The 12792-nt window shown below is 38.6% G+C and overlaps 1 protein-coding gene across 2 annotated transcripts; it reads right to left on the bottom strand.

Moving 5' to 3' along the window:
* Positions 1-6129: 6129 nt before the first annotated feature.
* On the bottom strand, positions 6130-7972 carry LOC307133334 (putative G-protein coupled receptor 141). Of its 2 annotated transcripts, none has more exons than XM_079828351.1 (3): positions 7505-7972; positions 7379-7411; positions 6130-7235 (listed from the first exon to the last, which is right to left on the bottom strand). In XM_079828351.1, the coding sequence occupies exon 3, from the start codon at positions 7229-7231 to the stop codon at positions 6356-6358; it is 876 nt and encodes a 291-aa protein (XP_079684477.1). In that variant the 5' UTR covers positions 7232-7235; positions 7379-7411; positions 7505-7972; the 3' UTR covers positions 6130-6355. The 2 variants fall into 2 exon arrangements, with proteins under 2 accessions (XP_079684477.1, XP_079684476.1); XM_079828350.1 differs by having other exon boundaries at positions 6130-7240.
* Positions 7973-12792: the final 4820 nt, after the last annotated feature.

The following is a 12792-nucleotide window of genomic DNA, read 5'->3' on the forward strand; positions in this document are numbered from 1 at the left end:
CGTATCCAGATCAGATGTACCCCTTTTCCACCAAGGCAGTGCTGGTGCTGGTTCGGAGCCAGAGCCTAATTTCAAATCGGTTCTTTGTCTTTCCACACCCAAAGCACCAGCTCCGAACCAGGAAAAGTGGTTCCTAAGTAGCACCAAAACATTGCTGGTCTAGAAGTAAGAACCGCTTATGTTAGGGGCTAGGGGCGGGGTTAACGTGACCAACAAGACGAACACAAACTTGTGACTAATAGCTAATAGCTGCTCGATTGTAATTTTTTAACGCAACGTTTTCCATTGTTGATGGAAGGCTTGTTCGAGATGTATCGGTGCTGTGCAGACCGATCGCCGTATGACATCAAAGTACAGCGAGAGCATACGACTCCTTATGCTTTTGAATTGCTCATGCTGTATTTTGATATCATATGCGGATCGGTCTGCGCAACGCCGATGCATCTCGAACAAGCCTGGTGTTTTTGTGTTTCCCGCTGCCTCGCTAGAGTTGCTGAGAAAGATGAGACCTATACAGTGACGTAAGACCTGGCTCTGTGGTGGCTCTCTAGCATATGGAAAGGCAAACCGGTTCTTAGAAGGCTCGTCAGTCGAACCAACTCCGAACTGGCACTAGCACTGGCTCTGAACTAGCACCTGGTTCATTCTGGTGGAAAAGGGGTAATGGTGGACTTGCGCCCAGTCAAGACCAATGCATGACCCTGAAGTGTCTGCAGAGACCGTGTCAATTAGACTCCCCCTGAAATTACTTCGACACAGCATCTTCAATAAACCCGTCTCCGGCGTGATGACTCCCGATTGTTCGAAAATTCCTATTTAATAATTGTTAAATCGATATGTCATCCTCAATAAATCCGTCTCCGGCGTGTTGCCTCCGATCTTTCGAATATTGCACTTTAATAATTGTTTAATCAATACGGCATCCTCAATAAACCCGTCTCTGGTGTGATGACTCCAATATTTTGAATATTCCTATTTAATAATTATTTAATCGACACATCATGCTCAATAAACCCGTCTCCAGCGTGTTGTCTCCGATCTTTCGAATATTCTGATCTATTATGACCTCTGACCTGTAAAGTTGCCAGAATAATAATCATATGCTATTTGTTAATTGGCCAGAGAAGAACTGGCACCCGACTGAGCCTGGTTTCTCCCAAGGTTTATTTTTCTCCATTAGGTCACCTGATGGGGTTTTGGTTTCCTTGCCACTGTTGCCTCTGGCTTGGCTTGCTCAGTTGGGGACAATACATTTTTCAACTAAATATCCAAATAAATCTAATTAGTAGGGATGCACCGAAATGAAAATTCTTGGCCGAAACCGAAAACCGAAAAAGAGGAAACCAAGGCTGAAAACCGAAACACCGAAAGAAATTATGCCAATTATTAGTACCATTGCATTTATGGTTATGACTGTGTACTAACTTTACTAAAATCAAGGCATTGCAATTGCATAAATTAATATTAAAGTTTCAAAGAATAAATCAATTACAAATTATGCCAATATTTATTTAGCACATTGCAACAATGCACAGTATAAAATAAAATTCTAACTAAAATGTTTAACTTGACCCCACTCATTTGTACAATAAATAATAATGTACAGGCCTACAGAAAGGTTTTAAAATTAAATGTTCTCTCATAAAAACAAAGTGCATTTAGGTCTAGTGCATTTAAAATTTTTCTCTGTAGGACTACTACAAGAAAGTGCATTCAGAACATGTGTAACTGCTTAAAGATACAACTAATTTCTTTGTAGGCCTTCAACATAATAGTGCAGTGGTTCTCAACTCCAGTCCTGGGGACCCACTGCTCTGCACATTTTGTATGTCTACCTTATTTAAGGCACCTGATTCTGATCATCAGCTCGTTAGGAGAGAGCTCCATGAACTGAACTGAGTGTGTCAGATAAGAGAGACACAAAATCTGCAGAGCAGTGGGTCCCCAGGACTGGAGTTGAGAACCACTGTAATAGTGTATCAAAACAAAGACTGCCATAGCCCATATGTTCACTGTAGAATAGGGATAGCGGTACACAAAACTGACGGTTCGGTACAGCAGTTTTACAAAATGGCTTTTTATTAATTTTTATTGGTTTACTGAAGAAGAAAAAAAAGTATCTGTCCTTAAATGAATTAAATTATAACTAAAAGTTTATTGAAGATATTGCTGTAAACTATATAGGGAGCCCTTACTCTCACATTAATATTAAAGGTTAACAACAGAGCCCAAACTATTAGCCTAAATTCAGTTGCTATTTATTTTTAGGTCTAATAATCAACACTCAAATAACACAGTAAGCAAACATGTAAACTTCACATAAGGCAGTTTTTGCAATAACTTATAAATCTAATTATAAAATAGTTTTTTATCCAATTCGTTGTTGAAATATAATAATTTATACACAGTGTGTCATTTTCATGACAAGTTTATTTAAACTTACATTAAATAATCAAGATATCATTAACAGGTTAAGTAGAATATAATGAATATAACTGCTAATATAGGTAATATATTTAGTGAAAGAGTTGATTTACTCTAGTAAATAAAATTCTGTGGACACTGATTGACTGCCTGAGGTAAATGTGATGCTAAAGTTAGCCTCCATGACATTGTTTAGTTTACAGCAGTTATATTGAGGTCTTTTTGCCGTTTAAACACTGATTGAGCGATTACACCACATATGATACGTGACATTAAGTTGTAATGTATCCTCAACACACCTTAGATGTTCATTCATGTTTATTCTTAAGGAAGAGATGATCGATCGTGCTCACAGATGATCACGTTCACGCGCGCGCGCCGCCACTTGAACTGTGATGTGATCAGTGATGCCACATTAAAGAGCGTCAAAACGGCATTTATCGTTTGAATTTCATGATCCATGTTGATCGATGTTGGTGTGAGAACTCGGATTGAAGTGTGTTCCGCGCTTAAAACATGCCCACTGTTAAAGATTGCATTCGGAAACCGTTGGGTTTCACAGTGAAGTCTGGTCCTCTTCTCATCGAGAACATGAGCTCTCGCTGTCAGTGCTTGTGCATGGAGCAGACGTGGGTGTTTCTCAGATATACTGAAATACGTCCACACCGCAGACATGTTGCTTCAGACAAGCACGTGCAGGTCGCGGATTCTGTTTGCGTCATCACAACATTTTGGCCGTATTGTTTCGGTGATAAAAGTCTTTTGGTGGCCGAATATTCGGTGCATCCCTACTAATTAGTAAACTAAATTAAAGGTCCCGTTCTTCGTGTTTTTTTGAAGCTTTGATTGTGTTTACAGTGTGCAATATAACATGTGTTCATGTTTCGCGTGTAAAAAAACACAGTATTTTTCATACAATGTACTTATCTGTGTACCGCTGTTTTCACTGTCCTAAAAACGGCTGGTGATTTCCTCTTTCTATGAAGTCCCTCCTTCAGAAACACGTAACGAGTTCTGATTGTGCAAGCGCTTACCGTGTTGTAATTCGACCGCAGCTTAGCGCACGTGCCAGCAGTTCCTGTGTTGTGATTCGACAGCAGCTTAGCGCATGTTGGAAAGGTCACGCCTCTTAACGGAGAGATGTATGCGTTCAATAATCTCTACAGCGTCCCTGGGAAAGCCAAACAAAGGTGATTTGACTCCTGGATGAAAATAACAGCGTCTCGACGACATGGCGATAAACACACTCAACGCAACAGTTCCTTTTCTCCGCGCGACACGTCCGCTTCTCCACGTGGGACAGCAACAAGACCGCGCCCCCTTTTTCGCGTTTCTTTGTGGGCGGAGGTAAGTCTGTTCTACTGCTCTACTGACGTAATTAAAGAAGGAAGTACCAGGATGTAGTCCAAGCCAGCTGTTCGCTGTAGGCTTTGAAAGGGAACTTCTGTTAAATAAAATATCTCGCTTGGCATTGAACTTTGAGCTTTATAATTTTACAGGTATTATTTATGCTCTAACAGCAACATTACACATTAACTAAAGTTTGAACAATGGGTTCATGCGGAATGGGACCTTTAACCATATAAACTAAATTACTTATCTAATTTCTAATCTAATGCCCACATTGTCACTGTATGATAATTGAAATGAGCTAGATGACATCACCGTTTATTCCGGAACGGCTATACGGCTGAATAAAATTCTGTTGCATTATTTTCCTGTTTAAAACTGTGAAGCTGCTTTGAAACAATCTACAATGTAAAAAGCTCTATATAAATAAAGTTGACTTGATTTGACTTGACTTGACTGTTGCTTTGCTCCCTCTCAGTCACATACCTGAAGCTCATTAATTATGCAGGTAATTATGCAGGTCATTATGCGGCCCACTATGCGTTCTTTTGTCTCTCAGGTGTGATACCCATCATTATTCATTGACGTTCATGACTCCTCGCATACTGGCTTTGTAAAGAAAAAGTGTCTTACAAATTTTAAATCAGTGTATTGTTTTATGTGAATGAGTAGGCTCAATGAATCTCACATCAGTTTAAAGCAAAACCTCTAGGCAACAACACCCATTAGTCATGTCTTGTGGACACATATCTATTGTGTGTTTTGAGGCCTTAATTTTAAAACAAATTTTTTTGTTTTTTTCAAAACCACGCATAAACATTAGTCTCTCAAAAATAAAAGCATGTACATACATGTTGCTCAGATATTATGGTAGCCCAGTTTGTGCTGAATACAGTGTAATTACACTTTTGCCATTAATTTTTCAGCAACTGAAAAAAAACAAATATCAGTGCATGTCAAAACTCCTAAAGGGCCCCAAAACAGCTCAGACTCCAGAGGGTTAAAGGTTTTCTGGAGAGAACTGGTGTCACAACATTATAACGGTAAGAACAAGCGTCACTATCACACACTGACCGCAGGTCTCTCTCTTTCTGTCCAGTTAGATCATTGGCCTGTTCCTGCAATCTTGATCTCTCAAACAGAGTTGAAGCTGCTGAAAAATATCTGAGTGAAACATCATATTTCTTTAATGCTGGACTGGCTGTCAGCTCCAGTGTTTCTCTATGTTAATGCTGATGTGTTTTGCTGTAGAACAGCGCCCCCATGTGTCATCAGCTGACTACTGCTGCTCTGAGCTTCTCTGATGCTGATAGTGATGTTGGGATGTTTGCTCTTTCTGTAGATGATGTTTTGTCCCTGGATGACATGGTTCAGGGGGACACTATCGCTCGACTGCACTGTCTCTATGTCCTGTTCAGAACACCTCACAGTTTGAGAAAAGCTCAGATATTAGACACTTTACACAAATACTGTAGAAAATAAAAGACCTGCAGATCTTTCCAGTAAAGAAGAGCAGCATAAAGACCTTTATGGAGCTCAAACCTGCTGTGCCAAGTCTAAATGAAAGCACGCGTGTACTTTGAGCACTAGTCAGGGTGTCAAGAGAGATCATATGAGCTGTGTTTTGCAGTGTATGGCGGCTGCTGGTTGGTCCCACATGAGGATGTTTTTATGGTATGACAGTATATAATTAGTCATAGTTTACTGGAAGTGGCTTCTGTATTCGCCAAGTGTTCAACACACCAGTGCAAGGATGTCATTTTTAGTCGTCAACCAACTGTGGGTGTCAGGACAGTGTGTGTTATTTATTTGTTCCTCGAACGGTTTACTAACTTACAAATAAATACTGAGAACTGTCATAAACATTCGCCAGTTGGAAAGAGAGTCTTTCTGTTCACCATAAAAGAGACGCATTTAAAGTAAGAGGAGGAGGAAGTGTTTAATATCCTAATGTCTGGTTACTTTTGGCATGAAGTAGTTCTGAAAAGTTGTAGTTAAATTATTAAAAGTAGGATGTAGTTAAAACACTGATGCAAGTATTTAAAAGACTTCTAGAGGGAGCTAAAGTACAAAAAGGAAGGAATTCTTCTTTTGCAGAAATGAGTATGAACATCACAGTTGTTGAACTCTATAGGCTACCCAACACACATACGGTCAGTGTCATGCGCTGTATTTTCATTGCTTTGACTTATTTCATGGTGTTATTTGATTATTTGAAACGGCTTAAAGCCATGGCCTTCACTAAACAGTGATGGATCTGTTGTCAACTTTATGGTTAGCACTATTAATATACTGTTATGAGGAACTCACACCCAAACATTATTACTCTATTGAACTGGCTGGATCAGTGACGTTTGACGACCGTTTTATTCCAGATTCTTACAAACAAAATAGTTCTTCACAAATACAAAGGAAAAAACTAATATGTGTGTGTGTGTGCGTGTGTTATTTTCCAAACATTCTGTCATGCAAGACAATTGTTTTAAGCTTATAACTAAAGCATCAAAAACAAAGGGAAAAAATGGAAATCAATTCACTATATCAATAACAATACAGAAACCAAATAAAGTCAACATAGTTGTTATAAACAGAAAAACCATCCCCTTGAGTTTATGTTCACATAAATACCATCAAAAACAATCATATCAAAGCAGCTGAAAGCAGTGACAGCCAGAAACACTTCATTTAAATGATTCATTTCTTCAGTCTTACCATATTCACTCACATAATAAACTCTGAATCCTTGATAAGGCACAAAACACAAAAACATGACGGACAGGAGAGCGATGTTTTTCACTTGTGCCCAGAACTCTTGACGTTGACGTGTGGCCTCAAATGTCTTACTCAACAGCAGAAAATACAGCTGGAAAAATGCCAGCACACTCCAAATCAGAATCACTAGTATGCAAATAACATAGTTTAACCTCTTAACAGCCGGCTTCTGGAGAGCCGGACCGAAATGAAAGCACTGAGTCGAATCATTCTGTGCGGTTCCGTAGTTCGCCATAGTTGGGAACAAAGAGCCGAATATGACCAACCAGACGGTCGCACTAGCAATCGAGGCATGAAGGATGCGATGAAACTCTAGCCTGTGCTGCTGATCAGAGTGAGCCACATAACGCACAATAAGAAGAAAGACATAAAAGATGAACGCAAGATACATGTGGGCATAGATCACAATACTGACCATTCTGCAGAAATACACGCCCAGAATCCAGGTTTCATCAGAAGCATAATAGTACATGCGAAAGGGCATCGTGAGAAGGAAAGAGGAGTGCACTGCTATTAGGTTTATCACAGATACTTTGGTGAAAGAGAGACGTCTTTGGGACTGTAGCATACGGGACATTAGTAAAACATTCAGAGTCCCAGCAAGAAAGATGAATGTGTATAAGACCAGAAGAGCAATTCTGAAGTCCTGCGGAAGGCCAGTGTGGTTCATGGTGTTCATGATCATGACACTGTGCTTTAAAAAAACAAGACATTTATGGTTTTACCTGCGCTCAAAAAGTTAAACAAGTTATACCGTATTCAATGCTAAACATATTGCAAAAGAGTCTAAGAAATGTGTTATTATGAGATTTAAGATGAAACATAAACTCACTTTTCAACTCTTTTCCTGGTAAAATGTTTTCCTCTGAAAAATAGATAAAATCATCACATTTCTTCTTTTATCCCCAAACATTTTGAAACACCTGTTGGTTCATCCAATAGCCTGTTCATATCATACCTGTCAAAGTAGAAAAGCACTTGAAGATCCGTCTTCTCTTCTTGGGTGTTTTAAATGTGACGGTTCTTTCACATGAGGTAATATTAGCAGAACCAGAAGTTTCAAACACTTCCCTTGTGATGCTTCTTAACACCTTTCAATTTTAAAAGAAGACGAAAAAACTGCAAAATATATATTAAAAAAAATAATTTATTAAGGCTAACCTACACCTATATTTGTAAAGCAGACGCACTACATACAATGCAATAACCAAAATTACACTGAAACACTATTTTGAATAGATCTACTGATCCAGAGCTTGGCACGTCGAGAGAACGATTGCAGACTCTAACCCATTTACCCCAGTATCAATCATATGAATATCAATATTCCTTCAGACAGTTTGATGTCACAGAAACGGTTCATCCATTCACGGTCAGAGAGCTGAAGATGAATGTGATGTTCGTGTGTAAATCTTCTGTCAGTGTCAACCCGCCTCCAGAGCCTTCAGGAAACACCTCTCGACTGTTATTCACCACAGAAGAGATTCAACATTTACAATCCTCGACAGCACATCACTGAATTTCTTTTAAACATCTGTCTCTTATTAGTAATCCCTGCTTCATACAAAAGTCATGTTAAAAAACATGAATGCATTCACTCATACATAAACATTATTAGATCCATCGGTATGACAACAAGTCCCATGATTCCACACTCATTCACTGAGTCATCAATCCACGCCTTTGTTATGGTTTTGAAGAGTTTAGCGACACAGTGTGACTAAATAAACCAATTTTATATTATTTATAAAATTACATGCTTATGTTCAGAAGTCACACACTCAAACACACACACACACACACACACACACACACACACACACACACACACACACACACACACACACACACACACACACACACACACACACAAACAGACACACACACACATGTTTGTTTTTGTGAAATGTGAGGACATTCCATAGGCGTAATGGTTTTTATACCGTACAAACCGTATTTTCTATCCGCTTACACTGCCCCTAAACCTACCCATCACACACACACAGACACACACACACACACACACACACACACACACACACACACACACACACACACACACACACACACACACACTGCCCCTGCCCCTAAACCTACCCATCACAGGAGACTGTGCAGTTCACTTTCTGTGAAAAAAACCTTGTTCTGTGTGATTTATAAGCATTTTGAAAAGGACATGGGGAACGTCCTCATATTTCTCCCTCTTTTTGTAATACCCATGTCATTATACACATTTGTGTCCTGATATTTCACAAAAACATGCCTACTCATGTAATGGAGGCCAGCTAGTAGTCGCTGTGCGAGTAAACCTCACTCCTCTGATCTCAAGAGATGCTCTAGTGACTGACAATAGGGGTTGCAGCCTTTAGACTCCTTGTTAGAGCGTCCGACTCTCATGCCGGTGGACCTGTGTTTGAGTCCCGCTTGGAGCGTGGCGATTTGAACAGGAGGCGTTACACACACTCACTCGCTCTCTCTCTCTCTCTCTCTCTCTCTCTCTCTCTCACACACACACACACAGTGCTGTTATAGACCCTTTTCACATTTCCGGGTTTCTCAGAGCGGAAGTCGTCATAGTTGGGTTAAATATTATAGCTGTAAATGAGAGAATACATTTAATATTTTTTTGTGTGCCCATTTGCTCAAACAGCAAAAGAAAAACGCTACAATAGTGATTTCACAACTTTCAAAAAGAGGGAAAAAATAGAGTGAGATTTATAACGGCAGTCAAAAAAAAAGAGAGAAATATGTTAATTTTTACCATCACTCCCATAGACGCTGTATTACAAACACCCTCACAGCAGCGGTACCTTTTTTTTGTAATTTGATGTAAAAATAATAAAATACAAAGTATTAGTGAGATAAATGTACATCTTTTTATTTTAAATGAAAATACAAAAAACGTTGCAGGATTTACGATATTGATGACCGTTAAAATGCGTCATCACAGTCTGTGAAAAGGGTCTATTCTGAAGACGTTTACAGACACAAACACAGAAACACAAAAATGTAAAAACAAAGTCAAATGCCTCTAGAGACACAGAGACCGTAGAGATTTATTTCAAATACAATCTGTTACATGACAATGTTTCTTTATGCAAATGACCAGCCAGTAACACACTAGTAGCAAGGATTTTTTTCTTTACTTTTTTACTTTCAATTATTTTTTTGCTTTTGTCTTGTGGGCTGGAGACGTTGAGTTCTGAAAATAACACATTATATAAAAAAATAAAGGAAAATATGCTTCACACTTGTATCTTGTTATATATACACAATATATGTTCATGTATTTATGCAGAAACATTTAAAGGGAATTGCTCCCTCTTGTGGCAGTGTAACAAACACACGTTTATGTGTGTGCTGCCCCCTACAGGACACAGAGCTCACACTGCAATTAGTTCACCCCAAAATGAAAATGACCCCATGATTTACTCTCCCTCAAGTCATCCTGGGTGTATATGACATTGGACCCACTTTATATTAGGTGGCCTGAACTACTATGTAATGACATTATAATTAATCATTTGATACAATCCACTTATTGTGTACATACATGTTTTTACATTGTACTTATATTTAAAAAAATACCTGCATGTAATTACGTCTGTAATTAATTTCTGTAGTTACATTTGTAATTACACAGTTGACACTTCCCTTACACCTAACCCTACCCTTAAACTTACACAAACCACCACACCTGTCCCTAACTCTACCCATATCCCACCTCAATATCAGCAAAGGTGTTTCGCAATACAATTTGAACACAGTAAGTACATTGTACTTATTTTTTTATGTAAGTACATAGTAGTTAAGGCCACCTAATATAAAGTGGGGCCATGACGGACCTCTTTCTGACGAGTTATATTAAATTATGTCCTGGCTAATACAAGCTTTATACTGCACATTTCACACACAGTGGTGATTCACAATGCTTCACATAAAGTCATTTAAGAAGATGAGAAATGTAATTAATAATATTTAACTATATTTTGGGGGCAAATTTGCACAAAAAAGTCCTCGTCCTGACGGCAATATATTGTATGTAAACAATATATGAAGTAAACAATATTATTTTCAATTAGAAAATGCTATTAAGAGTTCTCTGTGAGGTTTTGTTGTGGGGTTTAGAGTTTATAGCATTTATAATTAGCTGTACACATAAAAAAAGAGGGAAAAAAGGTTCAACCCAGCAAACACAGAATGTTCCCCTAACGTTTGTTTTTTTGGGAACCAAACAATATCATTCTAGGTACATAGGTTTTTTGCAACCTTCCCAGAATGTTCCCTACAGGTTATTATTAGGTTTTATTTTTACAGCTGACATGTGTCATTTTTCATGAACAAAGTACATTTTGCAGATACAGTTTATTAAAGCCTGGATTAGATCAGTCAAAATGCATTATCATTAAATAAAATAATTAATACATACTGCACTTACCATATGAGATACAGGAGAATATGTCAAATAAATATGATGAAAAGAGGTTAGTAGAACGTTATGGGAAGGTTAGGGGAGCGTTCTGCAAACCTAAAAACCTATTTCCAACAAAAACTTTCTGAGAACGTTCTCGGAACCAATAATTGTTAGCTGGGAATAAGGTTCTGTATTCAAGGTCCCCGCGTCTGAAATTCAGTTGTATCGAATTTTATAAAAAGTCTAAAATATCTTAAATTATATACGAAAAGGCTAAATTATAATTTCAAGAGGTCTTAAATTTGTGGACAGAAAAACAAGAATTGTGATACGGATATATGTGATGATCAAAAGGCTTTGCTTTAATTGTGAACTATGTGTGTTTCAGATAAAAACGCGATACTGTTGCACATTCTTGGAACACACTTTCAGTTTGCAATTCATTCAGTCAGTACTTAGTAACAGCTTCTAAATGTTTCTTCTGTCTTGCTAAAAGTCTTTCTATCCTCCTCTCTTCACTCAGAATCTAGTTCAGCAGTTTTTCTGAGGGTGTTTCACCTGCACCGACCGTGTAGATTCCGCTCTGACGGTCAAACTGTTTAAACGCACTGAAACCTGACAAATATTTTTAAAGCAAACCTGACTCTCCATTTTCATCCACTAGAAATATATATAATACCTATATATATATAGGACCTGTGTGGGTCCTAACACTCCAGTATAGTGATAGGGACGCTATACTGTCAATAAACACGGTCCTGACTCTCTGTGGTCATTAAAAATCCCAGGATGCCCATCGATAAAGAGTAAGGGTGTAACCCCGGCATCCTGGCCAAATTTGCCCATTGGCCCCTGTCCATCATGGCCTCCCAATCATCCCCATAAATATATACGATTGGCACATCACTCTGTCTCCTCTCCACCAATTAGCTGGTGTGTGGTGGGCGTACTGGCGCAATATGGCTGCCGTCGCATCATCCAGGTGGATGCTGCACATTGGTGGTGGTTGAGGAGATTCCCCCCTTCTATGTAAAGCGCTTTGAGTGCCTAGAAAAGCGCTATATAAATGTAACAAATTATTATATATATATATATATATATATATATACAGTGCTTAATTTGTAAAGTGGGAGGTCCCGGAGCGCAGAGGGGGGGTGGATCCGGCGACTCAAAACGCAGGTTGGAGGTAACGGAACAAAAAAAAAATTTACACTGCATATAGCAGTGCTTCTCAATCTTTTTTCAATAACGTACCCCCTATCATTTTTTTTTTCTCAGCCAAGTTATTATAAATCTACAGAGCCCCTAAAGGGACCTTTGCAAAAAATAAAAATATACAGACTTTCGAGTGCGCACGAGAAACGTATCGCGTGCGCACGAGAAATTTATCTGCCTTATAATTTCCGTACAATTTGACACAGGAGACCTACACCTGTGCAAGACGGAATGCACATTTCGATCGTCAATACCATGTGACAGTGATGTCCCTCGATCGTTTGTTTTTTTAATCATTACTTTATTAGCCTAATTGGGTGGGCAGAAAGCTATGCCATAATCAGAAATAATATATTTTTTAGCAAAGTAATACTACAACTAAGAAACAAATGTGTACAAAGTTGCACAAGTCAGGATTAGTCTAAAAATGCGTGTTAAACTCACAGCACACACAGTGATGAAGCGCAGCATTCAGAGAGATGCCATCATGAGCTGCTGCGTTAACACTGCGCATTGCTTAACTAGTCTATTTCTTTTGAAGTTAAAGAAAAGTAGACATTTCAAGCTTTCTATACACATATTTCTCATGTCTGTGAGGCAGTAGCTGCTGAGTTTCG

The sequence above is a fragment of the Gobio gobio genome (assembly GCF_949357685.1).
Source record: "Gobio gobio genome assembly, chromosome: 11".
Classification (NCBI taxonomy): domain Eukaryota; kingdom Metazoa; phylum Chordata; class Actinopteri; order Cypriniformes; family Gobionidae; genus Gobio; species Gobio gobio.